The following is an 18722-nucleotide window of genomic DNA, read 5'->3' on the forward strand; positions in this document are numbered from 1 at the left end:
TCAGTGCCTTTGTAACTTAACAGTCACTAAATGAACTGTTTTAAGATGAGGACTACTTGTATATGGCCTACAGCAGGGGTTTTCAAACTTGGCAACTTTAAGACTTGTGGACTTCAACTCTCAGAGTTAAAAGGGCCACAAGTCATAAAAGGGCCAAGTTTGAAGACCCCCTGCCTTAATTTAACTAGGTCAGAGGGTAACACTACAGATGAAGAGTCAAAATACAGCAGACAAGCAAATTGCTTTTCTAAAACAAGAAGTTATAATTCAGGATAATTCTCTTTAGGTCAGTGGTTCTCAACCTTTTTAATGCCGCGGCCCCCAACCGGACGTAAGTCGAGGACTACTCAACCGGTCGTAAGTCGAGGACTACTCAACTGGTGCAGCACCGTTTGCAGAATGGGACTTTTGGCGGGCTCAGCAGGGCAGAGGCAGCCTGGACAATTCCTATTGGCTTTTGAAAGCCAATAGAATTAGACTCTATTCAAGAGAGTCTATTCTATTGGCTTTCAAAAGCCAATAGAATAAAAGGGAGTAGCACAGCTAAGGAAAAGGGGGAAAAAAAATGGCGGACTGCGTTGTTTGGCGACCCCCGTGAAATGGTCGTTCGACCCCAAATGGGGTCGCGATCCACAGGTTGAGAACCACTGTTCTAGGTGTAGAACCGAAGGAAAAATCCGGAGAACCGTTCTTGGAAAGCATGGCTCCTAGCTTCAGAAGGCGTGATACAAACCTAAGAAAGATTATCTTGATCCTTACCTGCACTTTCAAAAAACCCTTCCAGCTTTGCCTTGATCTGCCTTTTCTCAATGCCATTTCCCTTTTTCTTGCTTCTAGCTGCTCCGCGAACTTATTGAACGCAAAACCAGTTCCTTGGATCCAAACGACCAAGTTGCAATGGGCAGGTAAGTGCATCAACATCGTAGGCCTTTGACAAGAGATAGAGCAGGGGTGTCAAACTTCCAGCCCACGGGCCGGATGCGTCATGCCGAAATCGCGCCCACCCCATTGCCGGCAATGGGGGGGGGGAAGCGATACGTCGCGACATGTCATGTCATGTGACATTGCGAGTTTGACACCCCTGAGACAGAGGCTCTACAACTGATGGCTCACCTTCAGGTCTCTCTCTTTTTTAAAATAAATTTTATTCATTTCAAAGGCAAGGTGTTAAAACAGTGGTTCTCAACCTTTTTAATGCCGCGACCCCCAACCGGTTGTAAGTCGAGGACTACTCAACCGGTCGTAAGTCGAGGACTACTCAACTGGTGCAGCACCGTTTGCAGAATGGGACTTTTGGTGGGCTCAGCAGGGCAGAGACAGCCTGGACAATTCCTATTGGCTTTTGAAAGCCAATAGAATTAGACTCTATTCAAGAGAGTCTATTCTATTGGCTTTCAAAAGCCAATAGAATAAAAGGGAGTAGCACAGCTAAGGAAAAGGGGGAAAAAGTGGCGGACTGCGTTGTTTGGCGACCCCCGTGAAATAGTCGTCCGACCCCAAATGGGGTCCCGACCCACAGGTTGAGAACCACTGTGTTAAAACCAAACTACAGAAACAAAAATGCAAAGATTACGCACAAGACAAAAAGAAAATAATTAAAAATGTGCACAACGTATGTCAGGCCAACCTTAAACATACCTTGTCCATCCTGGTTTAATGTTGACTAATATATCTCAAATAAATCTAGTAAATTCTCCCTCCCCCAGACCCTTTTTTTGTGGAGGCTCTGCTTTTAAAAACAGCGTGGTCTAATGGTTAAGGCCCTAGGCTAGAAACCAGGATATAGAGCTCAAATTTAAGCATGAGAGCTGGCTGGGAGACTTTAGGCCAGTCCCCAAGAGCCTGCAGGTTTTAGTCCCAAATCGGTGACTTTGGGCTAATCACCAGGAGATGGTGAGTTCTAGTTGGGTGACTTTGAGCCAATCACTCTCTTTCAGCCCAACTCATCTCACAGGGTGGTCGTTGTAGGGAAAATAGAAGGAGGAAGGAATATTAGGTATATTCGCTCCCTTGATTTATTCATAAAAATAATAAAGGCAGGGTTAAAAAAAAAAAACTAAAATAAATAAGAATAAAGCCTCATCTACTCCCACCCCCGTGAATCATACTTCTTTCTTAGTAATTTGCTTGTCTTTATGTTTTATGTTGTTGCTATTTATTATACTAACTTGCCTTTGGTATTAATTATGAGCCCCCGTCAGAACCTATGGGGGAAGGAGGCAGAGATGAATGTACAGAGCAGGAACAAGCCCAAGACCGGGCAGCCTTTTTGTAAATGGGTGGCAGCAGATGATCATCCAGAGCTCACAATTGGGAGGACAAAACTTGTCCTCTTTTCAACGCAAGTAAAACGGTGCAGCGCTCGAGACGGTACAGGCAGTCCTCGAATTAACGACCACGGTGGAGCCCCAAAATTTCCGTTAAGTGAAGCGCTTGTTAAGTCAGTTTTGCCCCTTTTTTCGGCCCTTCTTGCCACAGTTGTTAAGTGATTCACTGCAGTTGGTAAGTTATTAACCCAGTTGTTAAGTGAATCTGGCTCCCCCATTGACTTTGCTTGTCAGAAGGCTGCCAAAGGTGATCACGTGACCTTGGGACACGGCAACAGTCATAAATAGAAAACCAGTTGCCAAGCATCTGAATTTTGATCACATGACCATGGGAATGCTGCAAAGGTCGTAACCAGTTGCGAAGCATCTGAATTTTGATCACATGACCATGGGGATGCTGCAAAGGTCGTGACTCTGAAAAATGATCATAAGTCAAATTTTTCAATGCCATTGTAACTTTCAACAGTCACTGAATGGAACTGTTGTAAGTCAAGGACTACCAGTATTTTATTGGAGTCAAAGAAGCTTGTTGGGGTGATTCACCATGTATCCCTATAGCTGGTCATCCATAACACACATGTTATCAGCCCAGAACCCTATAACTTCTAAACCAGCGGTTCTCAACCTATGGGTCGCGACCCCATTTGGGGTCGATCAACCATTTCACGGGGGTCGCCAAGCAAGGCTGTCTGCCATTTTTTTTCTCCTTTTCTGGTGGGTGCCTTACCTCCCTTGGGCTGGACCAGCTGGTGGCCCAGCTGGTGGTCGGCCTGCTCCGTCTCTGCCGCTTGCCAGCTATGCCTCGGCCGGCACAGGGGGCGGCACCACACATGTGCGGCGCTCCCGGGCAGGGAAAGTCCTCGACTTACGATCGGTTGGGTAGTCCTCGACTTACGACCAGTTTAGTCCTCGACCGGTTGGAATCAGCTCCCCCCGGAGATTAGGACCGCTCCCACCCTGTTGGTCTTCCGTAAGCTACTTAAGACCTGGCTTTTCCGGCAGGCCGGGGGTTTATAAAACCTTACCCCTGGATGATTGTTTTTGTATTGTTGTTTTGTTATGTTTTATGTGTTTTTTATTGTTAGCTGCCCAGAGTCTTTCGGGAGTGGGGTGGCTTATAAATTTTATAAAATAAAATAAAATAAATAAATTAAAAAGGTTGAGAACCACTGTTCTAAACAGACCCTGCAGTTTACTGAGAACAAAGAATACAAGCCAGCCAGTCCATCTTTCAGACCTAGTATGTCTACACCAGAAGTCCCCAACCTTTTGGGCACCAGGGACGGTTCTGTGGAGAGAGGTTTTTCCGCGGACCAGAGGTGGCATGATTTTGTGTGCTACCTGCATCCCGCAGATGGGGCTTTGTTTGTTTGTGGGGACCCGTAACTGGCATGCTGTGGCCCGGTACTGGTCCACAGACTGTGGGTTGGGGACCCCTGGTCTACACAGACTGATTCATGAAGCGGATCTATTCCTATTCAAATTGAAGAAGCTGCACTTAAATTGAAAAAGACTTTATTTCATCCAGACATCCTGCCAACACATTGAGCTTCTGAATTGCTACAGTCCCAGAAAAGAGTTAGTACAACAAACGATCACATTTTGAATGTACATATTTATTCATTTACATGAAAGGATCAAACAGTCGATCAGAAACCACAAAAAATAGGGAAATGATATAATAATGATGATAAAGTTGGAAGGGATCTTGGAGGTCATCTAGTCCAACCCCCTGCTCAGACAGGAAACCCTATACCATTTCGGACAAATGGCTGTCCAATTTCTTCTTAAAGACTTAAAGTGTTGGTGCATTCACCGCTTCTGGAGGCAGGTTGTTTCACTGGTTAATTGTTCTCACTGTCAGGAAGTTTCTCCTTCGTTCTAGGTTGCTTCTCTCCTTGATTAGGTCCCATCCGTTGCTTCTTGTCCTGCCTTCAGGCGCCTTGGAGAATAGCTTGACTCCCTCTTCTTTGGGGCAGCCCCTGAGATATTGGAACAGTGCTATCATGTCCCCCCTCGTCCTTCCCTTTAAATTAATATAGGTAGTCCTTGGTTAATGAAAGCAATTGGGTTTGGAATTTCTGTCGTTAAGTGATACAGTTGTGAAGCACAATGTTATGTGACTGCGCAGTTTAGCAACACCGCTTCCAGTTGTGGTCATTAAAGGAATCCCGCAATGTCATTAAGTGAATGTCACATGATCACCATTTGCAACCTCCGGGCTTCCCCACTGACTCCTTGTCAAAAGCTGGCAGTGAAGTCTATGAGGCTTCCACCTATCCACGAGGCATTGCAACATTGTAAATGTGAACTGGACACCATATTGCCAATTACAATAACATGACCCCAGGGACACTGCAACAACCAGAATTTCAAGGATTGGTCTTAAAAACTACTTGTTCAGCATTTGTAAGTTAAAATGATCACCTAGTAAGTATTCATTAAGCGAGGACTACCAGTATATGTCATAATCCATTTAGTTAAATGCATAATCACAAACTGTAAATTGGAAAGTAAGGATCATACTAACCCGATGAAGTCAATACCTCCTGCATTGCAGCAAAGCAAATATTTTACTATACTCCTTGTATTTTATTGGCATGTCCTAAAAAAAAAGTTCAGCGTAAAACCTATTTATTCTTCCTGGAGATTTCTAAAGACTAGGTGCCATGTAAAGTTCATAAGCATCTCTGTAAAAATTGCAATGAAGAACCCAAGCTGGAGAGTTTTAATCTGTGCAGAGTCACATGGCGCAGGGGTAGGCAACCTCGGCTCTTTTATGACTCATGGACTTCAACTCCCAGAAGACAGTTGTTCAGAGAGTTTTTTCCCTTTTTGCAACTTTTGTCACAATTGTCAAGCAAATCATTGCAACTCGTGGTGTCATTAAGCAAATCTGGCTTCCCTATTGACATTGCTTGTCAGAAGTTGGCTGGGAAGGTTACCAAGGGTGACCACATGATCCCGGGACAGTGCAACTATCATAAATACATGCCAATTGCCAAGTATCTGGATTTTGATCACGTGACCCTAGGGATGCTGCAATGGTTGTTAAGAGTGAAAAACGATCACAAGTCACTTTTTCCAGTACTGTTGTAACTTCAATCACTAAATGAATGGTTGTAAGTCAAAAACTACCTGTATTACGTTTGCCAACTTAAAGGACTGAGGATAAAATGTTACGGCTGGCATGATTTTTTTCCACCCTAAACTAGGGCAGTTTAACACCTCGTATAGTTTGCCCATTTACATGTATTTCTAATGTTGAGTATCCTGAACTCAGTGATAAGGCAGTGTTTTGAACAATAGTGTATATAATTTGTTCAGAACTCAGGTTTTTTGGCCACCCTGCAAATCTCCTTATTTTTCTGGTACATCACTTTGACATTTGGGTCAAGGAGAAAAATAGGACAGAGGTTTTTAAAAAGTTTCTCTCACCTTTAGTTTAGTGCTGAAGAGAGCTTGGGCAAAACCACGAAGAAGGAGGAATTGTAATTACAAACATTTTTATTTTAAGACCCAAAATGGCACTGCTTTCATCTGATTTACTTGTTGGGGAGCCCTGGATCAGGGAGGCAAATCTCAAAATCCAATTACCACAATCTTAATATAATCTTAATTGCTGTAATCTATTTTATTGTAAAGTCAGATAAATGGGCAGTGTAATAACTGCTTAAGTGCAGGGGGTGTTTTGGTCTCCGTCCCATTAAATTATAGCAGAGTGAGGTTTCCAGAGACATTAGTGCCAAACCACCAAATATATTTGACACCCAGCACCCGAAGCTCCGGCAATATTTTAAGAAGAGTGAAACCATTTTGCCAGCGCACCTGGACTTTTTCCAAATGCATCCATTGGTTTTTCAGCAGTGAGTTGCTGTTTCAGCCCTTTGAATCTCTTCTTTTTTTTTTTTTTAATTTCATTTTGTGTTTCCTTTAACACACTTCCAATGCATTAGCCAGCAGCTGTAATTAAATAAATATCCTTAATTAAACAAAAGTAAAAAAAAAAAAGCTGTATGTATATTGTCTTTTTTCTCCTTCATTTAGAATTGGGAAAATACAGCATTTGCCCCTTAGCACTGCATTTCTTTTTCATTTCTAATTTTTAAAAGAACTTTTACAGGTAGACCTCGACTTAACAACAGTTTGTTTGATGGACGAAGTTACAACTGCACTGAAAAAAGAGACTTATGGCCATTTTTTCAGACTTACAACCATTGTGGTATCCCTGTGGTCACATGATTAAAATTCAGATGCTTGGCAATTGATTCATATTTATGACGGTTGCAGTCTTTCAGGGTCATGTGATCCCCTTTTGCGACCTTCTGACAAAGTCAATGGGGAAGCCAGATTGACTTAACTGTGTTACTAACTTAACAACTGCCGCGATTCACTTAACTGTGGGAAGAAAGGTCATGAAACTCACTTAACAATTGTCTTGTGTGGCAACAGAAATCTTAGGCTCAATTGTGGTCATAAGTTGAGGACTGCCTGTAATTGTGGGCATAAGGACAAGCCATTTGAGGTTGGTGCTCCAGGTGCTGAATTTCAACAGCTCTGATCTCGAAGCCACAATGTCAGGATCCTGAGAAGGGAACAACACAGATAGTCTTCAACTTGCGGCCCTAATGGAGCCTGCCCATTGTGGTTGTAAGTCATGACAGTTGTAAAGAGAGTCACCTATATGACTGACCCAATTTTACAACCTTTTTTTGCAGCAGGTTAATGAATGCCATCATCCTAAAGTGAACCCATTGTTCGCTGTCAGCCCTTTCACTGAAAAACCAGAAATAAGCGCCAGTTTTTAACAAAAACCATCATGAAATATAGTCATGTGACCATGGGGCGCTGCAAACAGCCATAAACACAAGTCAGTTGCCAAGCACCCAACATGCAGTCACATGACCGGGGGGGGGAAGTGACTGTCAGAACTTTGGATTATAAGTATCCCTAGGGAGATCTATCATAACTTTGAACAGTTGCTAAGCAACCAGTCATAAATCAAGGACTACCTGTACCACGAAGGCATCTCAGAAGATGGAGGTAGCAGCTGATGGAGCTTTTTTTTTTATTACAATTGTTGATTCCATCGCTTTTGAGAAGGAGATAGAAACCTTTTCCATACTGTGCAACTTGAATGCCCCACTGTCATTCCTTATTTTTATAGACAATGGCTGGCTATCCAGAAGTTGAGGAGTAAAATTCGGAAGAGAGTAGACACCAAGGCCAGTAAAGGAAGGAAAATCCGGTGAGTAGAAAAAGACATGTGGTTTTCTGTCCTCTTAACTTCTACATTATAGTTACCCCCTTTTATGAAAAAGCTAAAGGTAGTCCTGTTACAAACAGTTCTGTTTAGTTCTTTCTCTGGTTTTCTGTCAGTGTTAAAAATAGATTAGGGCTCTCCAAATTTGGCAGCTTTAGGACTTCTGGATTTCAACTCCCAGAGTTCTTCAGCCAGCCATGCTGGCTGGGAATTCTGGGAGTTGAAGTCCACAAATTGCCAAATTTGGAGTCCCCTGAAATAAGATGATGAAATATTTCAATCTGCATTGTCTTTGTTGGGGTTCTCCATGCTTGGGGGGATTAGCACCAAGATGCAGATCAGGGTTTCTGTAGACATTTTACCTCGTATTTCAGCAAATCGACCTCAGCAGAGCCATCCACATTATTAATCTTTGTGGGATGCACAATTCCAAATCATCAGTCAAAATCTTTCCAAAAAAGCATCCAACCAACTGTGCAGAATTTAACTGCCACAAGGCAGCCTCCATTTTTGGACCATTGTGTGGGTACTGATCTGATTGAGCCTGAGTACCACAATAATATGTATAAAGAACCTTTCATTACCCAACTAGGTAGCATCACCAGTGTTTAAAGGGAGTGGAGTTTGCAAATTGAAGTTGTTGTAGGTAAGTAGGTAGATAATTGATGGTGTTACCTAGTTGGGTCATGAAATGCCTGAAAGACAACAGCCAAGCTGAGAGAGCATCAAGGATCCCACAGTTGTTATTGTTAAGTTCTTCTCCTCTTCTTCCTCCACCTCTCCACAAACCCCACTCCAATGGTGGGATTCAGTCAGTTTGCACTGGTTCTGTAGAACCAGTAGCTAAATTTTGTTGAGTTCGGAGAACCGGCTGAACCCATGCTGCTTCTGGAAATCTGTTCTAGGCCTCAGAGGCCTGGAGGAGGTCTCCCAGGCCTAGAAGGGCCTACAGGAAGTGTGTGGATGTCACTTCCGGAAGTCCGTTCTAGGCCTCGGAGGCCCAGGCCTGCATCCACGCAGAGAACCGGATATTCAGGTATTTGAATCCCACCACTGCCCCACTCCCTTCTACCGGTAGCCCTGATGGTGTTACCTAGTTGGGTCATGAAACATCTGCAAGAAAAACAACCAAGCTGAGAGAGCACCAAGGACCTCAGAGTTGTTCTTGTGGCCATCGTCCTCCTCCTCTTCCTCCTTTCCACAAACTCGACTCCATTCTAGACTTGATGATGTTACCTAGTTGGGTCATGAAACGTCTGCTAGAAAAACAAACAAGCTGAGAGAGCACCAAGGATTCCAGAGTTGTCATCGTCGTCGTCGTCTTTCTCCTCTTCCTCTTCCTCCTCCTCCTCCTCCTCCTCCCTGCAAACCCACCCCCTTCTAGCCCTGATGATGTTAGCTAGTTGGCTCATGAAACATCTGCAAGAAAACAGTCACGCTCTGAAAGCACCCAGCGCCCCACTGTTCAGCTCAGAGCTACAAACGTTCTTTTCCACGAAGCCCTATTTAAAGTCCCGTTTTCCTGGGATGGGCAAAGCTTTTCAATCGGGAGCGTTCCTTAACGCCTTCTCTTTTCCTTTCCCTTCTCTCATCCCTCCCCTCCCCCGGCCTTCCAGGTATCATGTCCACAGCAAGCTGGCGAGCTTCATGGCACCCATTGACCACTGCACAATGAATGATGATGCCAGGTTAGTAAGCAGTTAATTACGCTTCTGGAAGGGCTTTGTGACAGCTTGATATTGACCTGTTCTTCAGCCTGTCACCGTCTCGGGTTCTTTTGTATCAGCCAGCCATTTGTCACAGGCCATGCCGCCCCTTTATCCAGGCCGAGCCAGCTGCGTGTGCTTCCCACACTCTCTCCCACACTCTCTCGCACACCCTGCCAAATTGCACACAGCGCTTTTCCACAGTTCAGCCCAGCCTGTGCCCTTGATATTTGCCGCTTCAGTGCTTCAGGGAGAGCTGAGTTTGTGGTGTATGCTTTTAATTTCCATTTTTAAAAAAAAAAAAAAAAACCGGGGGGGGGAGGATTGCGGTATTATAGTGCCTTTGGTGACATCTTAAGGAAGAGATTTACAGGGATGTAAGCACGGGCTCGCAAAAACGCACGCCCCAATTATTTCCATTTAAAGTTGCCACCAAATTCTTCCTTTCTTTTGCTGTAATAGATGTACCTGTGGTGATCCCTCTGGAATTAGATTATTTGGGTGATTTTTTTTTTTAAATGACAGGATATTGTTGCAAGTTCAAGATAAACATAGGCGACTCTTGTGGGCTTAGTCCGTTTAATCAAAGGCATAAAATGGATTCTGGTCCATGAAAGCTCATGGCATGGTGAATTTATTAGGTTTTTAAGGTGCCATAAGACACTTTGCGAAAGATCAGGCAATTTATTGGTTTAAGAGCTCTCCTTCTCTCTCTCTCTCTCTCTCTCTCTCTCTCTCTCTCTCTCTCTCTCTCTCTCTCTCTCTCTCTCTCTCTCTCTCCCTCCCTCCCTCCCTCCCTCCTTTTTTGGTGAACTATCAAATAACAGAACCAGATTTTCATGAACTATTTCCTAACCAATCCAGGAAACTTTGTTTAATGGTGTTTGAAACAAATCACTGTTTTCAGCAACTCCTGTGGCTCAGGTGTCATTTAAATACGGCTTTTGTATTTTCAGCAGACTAACACAGCTGCTCGCCAGGAGATTTTAAGTTAAAAATAGAAGTCAGCAATGCTAAATAATGCTGGTTGCTAAACACGCACTGATTTTTGCTTCATGATACAATTGTGAGATGTATAGTCGGTACTGTTGGTGTCTGCAATTCATATGAAGACAACTGTCCAATTTAAAATTCTAGTTTATACCTTCCCATTCCCATATGTTTGCATACCTCTGTGTGTGTGTGTCTGTGTGTCTGTGTGTGTGTTGTAATGCAAAGCTCATATATGCATGAAGGAGGGAACAGTAATAATAATAACACTGCTTTCTTTAGCGGCAGTGGAAGGTAATTTCATTGTTTGCAAGTGTGAATTACTAGATTGAAAATGCAAATACACATTTCACAGTGGTGTGATCATGCACTCAGCCTTTTTGCTCTGTTAGTTTGAAGGCTTCACCCCAAAACAAATAAAAGTCTCGTACAGCGGGGAGCGCTGCATGTTTATAGTGTGAAAAAAAATCAGAAAAACAGGGTTGTGCTTACTGCCTATAAAATAAATTAATTGTACGGAGATGGCTGACAACACCAAATTCCAACCAAAGAAGGAAAACTAGATAAATCTTCAGATGTAGGAGCTATCCATCTGGGACACAAGCCTTTTGTTGGAAAACAGTTACTCATGAATGGTTCTCACTTGTCCAGATTTTAAACCAGAGATTGTCCCCAGAGAGTGTAAGGTGGGGAGGCCAAAAAAAACCTGGTGGTTTAATGAACCATCTAAGCATGATATATACCAGTGATGGCGAACCTTTTAGAGACTGAGTGCCCAAACTGCAACCCAAAACCCACTTATGTATCGGGTGCCGGGTGGGTGTGGCCCATTGGGTGGGCATGGCTGCGGGTAACAGCAGACTGGGTGGGATTAAAAAGTTCAGTCAATCAATTCCAACTTTGCAAGATTTTTTTTTCCCACGAGAAGTTAAAATTGACTGATTGATCGAACCTTTTTTTTTTTTTTTTTTTGCACATGGCGGTGGAGGCCTAAAGCGAAAAGGTTTTATGAAACCCAGCTGAAGGCCTAGGACTGGGGCGAGGGCGCACGTGTCCACAGAGAGGGCTCTGAGTGCCGCCTCTGGCACCCGTGCCATAGGTTCGCCATCACTGATATATACATTAAACTGTTGTCCAAGGAAAAAAACCACCAAGCCAAACCTTTACTGCTTAAAGGCGTTTTTCAGGTAGAGAACCATACTAAAAAAAAAAAAAAAAAAAGCACTCTAGCACTGTTTCTCAATATTAGCCACTTTAAGATGGGTGGACTTCAGCTCCCAGAATTCCTCAGCCAGGCTGAATTCTGGGAGTTAAAGTCCACCCATATTAAAGCATATTGGCTGGGGAATTCTGGAAGTCCACACGTCTTAAAGTTGCTGAGGTTGACCAAGCACTGTTGAGCATTCTATAGAAGAAATAATTGCAAAGAATGGGATGCATTGGAAAATCCTTAGAGCTCCAGTGATATTTTAAAAGGGGACCACCTTCACCAGATGCCCTTGCTCCCACATCAGACTTCCCTGAATTAGGTCAAAGGGGTTAGCAAGTTTTAAAAATCCTAAGCATGACTAAAATGAGGGTTGTATACCTGCAAGATGGATAGATTTGGGGGGGGGGGCAGTTTCTCTCTCTCCTTCCCTCTCTCCCTCCCTTCCTCCCCCCCCTCTCTCTCCCTCACTCCCTCTCTCTCCAAACTACCTTATAGGGTTGTTGTGGGGGGAAATGGAGAAAAAAGGAGAAAGAATGGATATGTTTGCCACTTTGAATTATTTGTAAAAATAATACAAGGTGGGATACAAATAAATAGTCGCCTCTAGATGAGATGACAGCATAGAAATCATAAATAAATAAATAAAATATTTACCCTCAGCAAACCTGATCTTACAGTTAATCTCAATGTACCCAGTTATATTGTAGTTGTAACCTATCCAGCCTTTATCCATTCAGTCCTCCAAGAAAAAGAGCTGGAGAGAAGGAGCAGCTAAAGGAAAAAGTTCCTCTGTGATAAAATACATCCTTGCAAGAAGACTTGATTGGCCGCAGGGCTTAAGGCACACCTCCTGGTGACGCAATGAAGCCTTGCCAGTGTTCCACTTGCCAGGGCTCCTTATTTTGCAGAGATTTCCTGGAAGAAGTGACTAGAATCTGTATTTCCCAAAGAGTGTTTTTTAAAAAATATTTTTGGTTTGATGGTGTGCTTAGATTTTACAGGAAGTGACTGGGTTAAATTTAGGCAGGGTAGAAACAAATTCATACACCCTGCCACCCACCTATCCCTGAGCAGGGGGTTGGACTAGATGACCTCCAAGATCCCTTCCAACTATTATTATTATTATGGTTCCTCGCACAGTCAGCCAGATGTTCAGACTGGATTTGGCATTTTGTCTACCTATCGAGTCCTTACCAAGGACCTGGGATAGGCAGATGTGGATGTTTGATGGTATTACAGATATCGTCGCAGGATGGAAGCAGTTCCTAGTAAGGCCACCTTTTGCAATTGACTAATAGTGAATTTGTCAATGCCAATGGTGTTCAAGTGGTGCTCAGTTGTTTTGGGATTGCACCCAAGGAGGCTATCACTATTGGTATTACCCTTGCTTGCTTTTGCCACAGTCTTTCTATTTCTATTTGTAGGTCTTTGTATTTTGTTATCTTCTCCAGTTCCTTCTTGTCTATTCTGCTGTCTCCAGGCACTGCCACGTCCACTATCCAGACTTTTTTGTCTTTCTTATCAGCAATTGTTAAGTCCGGGGTGTTATGTTGCAGGTGCTTGTCTGTTTGAATTCTGAAGTCCCAGAGCAGTTTAATTTTATCATTTTCTATGACTTTCTCTATTTTATGTTCCCACCAGTTTTTGCTTACAGGCAAATGATATTTTTTGCAGATCTTCCAATGCACCATTGTTGCTACTTTGTCATGCCGCTGCTTGTAATCAGTTTGTGCAATCTTCTTGCAACAGCTTACCAAGTGGTCCACTGTTTCTTCAGCTTCTTTGCATAGGCGGCACTTACTGTCTGTTGCTGTCTTCTCAATTTTGACTTTGTATGCATTTGTCCTTAAGGCTTGGTATTGTGCAGCCAGAATTAGTCCCTCGGTCTCTTTCTTCAATTTTCCTGCTCTTAGCCATTGCCAGGTTTTATTATTATCTGCCTTCCCAGCTATTTTTTTAAGGTATTGGCCATGTAGTGCTTTGTCTTCCCATGCCTCTATTCTGTTCTTCATTTGGTCTTTCTTGTAGGCCAGTTTGGTTGTTGTTGTTGTTGTTGTTGCTGCTGCTGTTGTTATTGTTATTATTATTATTTTTCCCAGATCAGTGCAGGCTTTCATCAGCAGGCACATGAGTAATGCTCTCCTTTTTAATTGATGTTCGCTTTTTACAGGTAGCCCTTGACTTAAACGACCACAACTGAGCCCAAAATTTCTGTTGCTAAACAAGTCAGTTGTGAGTTTTGCCCCATTTTACAACCTTTCTTGCCACGGTTGTTAAGTGAATCACTGCAGTTGTTAAGTTAGTAACACGGATTGTTAAGTGAATCTGGCTTCCCTGTTGACTTTGCTTGTCAGAAGGTCACAAATGGGATCCCATGACACTGCAGCCGTCATAAATATGAGTCAGTTGCGAAGCGTCCAAATTTTGATTACGTGTCTTATGGGGTTGCTGCGATGGCCATAAGTGTGAAAAACACGGTCATAAATCACTTTTTTTTCCAGTGCCATGATAATTTTGACCGGTCACTAAATGAAGGTTGTAAGTCAAGGACTGCGTGTATTGTTAAGAGTGTTGGTGGTCCTGTTTTATTCAAGTGCCCTTATCTGATCAGAGGTCAAGACAAACATTCATGGCACAAGTTTCGATGGCCGGGTTGGAGGACAGATTGTGGCTTGCTTGGCACTAACTCAGATTGTTATGATTTATAATTTGCCTTTTGCTAGGGAGGGTGGGAGACAAGCAGCAGCCTTTGGGTTGCAGAGGGGAACAGAGGCCTTGTTTGTGCCTGTGGGGAGGAGAAAGGAGCCATAGCTGAAGACAAGATACAATCCTGACCTGCCAAACGTAGCTTCGGTAAAATTGATTTGCAGTAGCTATTTATTGTGCCTTATTCTGACTTTCCCTGAAGGAGCACAAACAGGCCTCGCTTATGGTTCTGCCCTCGTTTGTTCCCTACAACAGCCGTATGTGTTAGGCTAGATCAGAAAAATATCTGGTGAATTCTGTGCTTGAATTGGATTTCAATCAGTGTGTTATAAATTAAAAATACATAGAATCATAGGACTAGAAGCGATCTTGGAGGTATTCTAGTCCAGGGGTAGGCAACCTTGGCTCTTTTATGACTCATGGACTTCAACTCCCAGAATTCCTGAGCCAGCCATGCTGAGGAGAAAGGGAGAGGTTTCCAAGCTGAGCCATGCTGGCTCAGGAATTCTGGGAGTTGAAGTCCATGAGTCATAAAAGAGCCAAGGTTGCCTACCCCTGTTCTAGTCCAACCAGCATCCATTGCACACAAATGTATATGCAATATTTTCTTGAAAATCTCCCGTGACGGAACACACGCAAATCCAGAAGCAAGCTTTCTGTTCTCCTCACAGTCCCATCACATTGGTCCATCCCAGCTGGTTAGGCAGGGAAGGTGTGTTAGAACTTCAACTGGTGGAGTCTAGGAAGAGAACTTCTGTGCCGTGGCCCCCACCCTGTGGATCATTCTCCCTCCAAATATGAGGCAGCCCCCCCCCCACTCTCCTGGCCTTCCAGAAAGGCATGTAAACATGGCCTGCCCTCTTGCGTGGGGGGTTACAGAGAGGCATGCAGCCGTGGGGCTGATTAGTGTCCTGAAGACCTTCCTCCACCTTTTAATTAGCTTTTAATGTTGAATTTTAGCTATTTTGGGCCATTATCTAAATTTTATGGACAGTTTTTATCTTTTAATAGTTTATTTGTTCACTACCCAGAGTCTCTCTGTGAGGGATAGATAGATAGATAGATAGATAGATAGATAGATAGATAGATAGATAGATAGATAGATAGATAGGTAGGTAGGTAGGTAGGTAGGTAGGTAGGTAGGTAGGTAGGTAGGTAGGTAGGCAGGCAGGCAGGCAGGCAGGCAGGCAGGCAGGCAGGCAGGCAGGCAGGCAGGCAGGCAGGCAGGCAGGCAGGCAGGCAGACAGACAGACAATCTTTGCTTATAAGGATTCAAGCATTTTTAAATGGGGGGAAAAAGCTAAGCATTTTCTAGCAGTCCTGTCTCCACCATTCTCGCTCTCCCCCCCCCCCCACCGTGTTCTTAATGTGGCTTTCCAAAAATATTTTTGAAATGCTTTTGTTTACAGTTTCAATTTTTGTTCAGCAATCCACCAACTTTGGATACTAATAAGGGTTAGTCGGAGTAATACATTATGTGGCTGCTCCCCCCATTGGAGTTATGATCTAAAGGACATCGATGCAAAAGGCATTTAAATGGGAGCAGTTGTAACAACTCAAAACGGCAGAGATAAATAAAGCGATGAAGAAGCAAGGGGGTACCATCTCCCCTCACCTGCCCGAGAGGTCAAAACCACTTTTAATCTGGATCTTTAAAGCAGGTTGGGGCATCACAGGTGAGGATTCAGAAGTGTCCCAAAGCCCTGCAGGCTTCAGGAGAGTGGCACGCTGGCTTCTGAATGCTGCTTTACATAGAACAGGTGGTCTCTTGAATGACCTCGGTTCGCAGCTGTTTTAAATTTAAATTCTGGATCTAGCCTCAGATTTGCTAGGTGAGATGCAGGAAGATCAGATATTGGTCTGAATCTTCGCGGCTTATCAGTCATGCCAACAGAATGACTCTTCTGTGCTTCAAATTGTGCTTTGCCATTTAAGGTTGGGATGGGCATATCCTGAAGGGCAGAGACAGAGAGGAGAGAACTCAAGGGCAGAGTCCCTGGCAGGAAAGCCTGAGGGAATTTAGCTACGCCATCCACTGAGGGAGCACGGTTGTGTCAGTTGAGGTGATCCTGTTTTTAAAGTGGGTGATTCTACGATGTTCCTCTCTGGTCCTTTTACTTGCATTGCTGGCTGGGGAATTCTGGGAGTTGAAGTCCACAAGTCATATGTGGCCAAAAGGAGGATGTGGCCAAAAGGAGGATCTGGACAGACTTGAACACTGGGCGCTATCTAACAAAAAGAAATTCAATGCTGAAAAAAGTAAGGTTCTACATTTAGGCAAAAAAACCCAAATGCATAGGTATAGTATAGGGGGTACCTTGCTCAATAGTAGTAACTGTGAGTGGGACCTCGGAATCCTAGTGGACAATCATTTAAATATGAGCCAGCAGTGTACTGCAGCTGCCAAAAAAGCCAACACAGTGCTAGGCTGCATTAATAGAGGGATAGAATCAAGATCACATGAAGTGTTAATACCACTTTACAATGCCTTGGTAAGGCCACACTTGGAATACTGCATCCAGTTTGGTCACCACGATGTAAAAAAGATGTTGAGACTCTAAAAAGAGTACAGAGAAGAGCAACAAAGATGATTAGGGGACTGGAGGCTAAAGCATATAAGGAACGGCTGCTGGAATTGGGTATGTTTAGTTTAATGAAGAGAAGGACAAGAGGGGACATGATAGCAGTGTTCCAATATCTCAGGGGCTGCCACAAAGAAGAGGGAGTCAAGCTATTTTCCAAGGCGCCTGAAGGCAAGACAAGAAGCAACGGATGGGACCTAATCAAGGAGAGAAGCAACCTAGAACTAAGGAGAAACTTCCTGACGGTTAGAACAATTAACCAGTGGAACAACCTGCCTCCAGAAGTGGTGAATGCTCCAACACTGGAAGTTTTTAAGAAGAGACTGGACAGCCATTTGTCTGAAATGGTATAGGGTTTCCTGCCTGAGCAGGGGGTTGGACTAGATGACCTCCAAGGTCCCTTCCAACTTTATTATGGATCATTGCACAGTCAGCCAGATGTTCAGACTGGATTTGGCATTTTGTCTACCTATCGAGTCCTTACCCAGGACCTGGGATAGGCAGATGTGGATGTTTGATGGTATTACAGGTATCGTTGCAGGATGGAAGCAGTTCCTAATAAGGCCGCCTTTTGCAATTGACTAATAGCGAATTTGTCAATGCCAATGGTGTTCAAGTGGTGCTCCAGTTGTTTTGGGATTGCACCTAATATTATTATTATCAATCATCGCACAGTCAGCCAGATGTTCAGACTGGATTTGGCATTTTGTTTACCTATCGAGTCCTTACCCAGGACCTGGGATAGGCAGATGTAGATGTTTGATGGTATTACAGGTATCGTCGCAGGATGGAAGCAGTTCCTAATAAGGCCGCCTTTTGCAATTGACTAATAGCAAATTTGTCAATGCCAATGGTGTTCAAGTGGTGCTCCAGTTGTTTTGGGATTGCGCCCAAGGAGCCTATGACTATTGGTACTACCCTTGCTTGCTTTTGCCACAGTCTTTCTATTTCTATTTGTAGGTCTTTGTATTTTGTTATCTTCTCCAGTTCTTTCTCTTCTATTCTGCTGTCTCCAGGCACTGCCACGCCCACTATCCAGACTTTTTTGTCTTTCTTATCGACAATTGTTAAGTCTGGGGTGTTATGTTGCAGGTGCTTGTCTGTTTGAATTCTGCAGTCCCAGAGCAGTTTAATTTTATCATTTTCTATGACTTTCTCTATTTTATGATCCCACCAGTTTTTGCTTACAGGCAAATGATATTTTTTGCAAATCTTCCAATGCACCATTGTTGCTACTTTGTCATGCCGCTGCTTGTAGTTTGTTCAATTATCTGTACTGTATTCTATGAAAAGTTATAGCCAGATAACCAGAAAAAGGAAGCACAACTTGCTTAGCTCGATTTCGGGTAGCTTCCCTTCATCTGATTGTAGCCAATGAGCATGAGTGTTTAGAAAGCCAATCGGGTGTCATCTTGTTTTGGTAATGAACCAATCAGATCATGGCAGGATTCAGTTATTGATGTCCTGTATTGAAGCTGAGAGGAGGACATTTGTCAGTGTGTTATGTGATCGCTATCAAGTTGGTTAGGTTTTTTTGTGTTCTTTCATTGAGTGAGCTTGTAAAACATAATAAAATTAAAGTAATGGTGCAAAGAGTTGACTGGTTGCCCAGAAAGCGATGTAAAATAGCATTATTAAGTGAACAAGGCTACAGTTATAAATAAATTAGAAGAAAAATTGGTGGAAATTTAACCAAAAGTGGCATTTCTACTGTACACTTTTCCCAAAAGGTTTCCACAATTTTGGCCACTACTGTAAATCAAGATTTAATCATCCAGGCCAAAAGTTTCTAAAAAGGTTAAATCATGGCAACTGGGCCAAAGTGTATTAAACTGAGGCATTTCGTTATACCAGTCCAAATAACTTTGGTCCAGTTGCCATGATTTAACCTTTTTAGATCCTTTTGGCCTGGATGATTGAGTCATGATTTACATATCG

The 18722-nt window shown here is 43.3% G+C and overlaps 1 protein-coding gene across 1 annotated transcript in view; it reads left to right on the forward strand.

Moving 5' to 3' along the window:
• Positions 1 to 18722, forward strand: part of AATF (apoptosis antagonizing transcription factor) — a 121055-nt gene that overhangs the window by 86641 nt on the left and 15692 nt on the right. Inside the window, 3 exon segments of the mRNA XM_039350413.1 lie at positions 838 to 905; positions 7495 to 7575; positions 9207 to 9278. Of these exon segments, the coding sequence (XP_039206347.1) occupies positions 838 to 905; positions 7495 to 7575; positions 9207 to 9278 (221 nt within the window).

This window comes from Crotalus tigris, unplaced genomic scaffold (assembly GCF_016545835.1).
Source record: "Crotalus tigris isolate CLP2741 ecotype Arizona unplaced genomic scaffold, ASM1654583v1 scf7180000018330.590113, whole genome shotgun sequence".
NCBI lineage: Eukaryota > Metazoa > Chordata > Lepidosauria > Squamata > Viperidae > Crotalus > Crotalus tigris.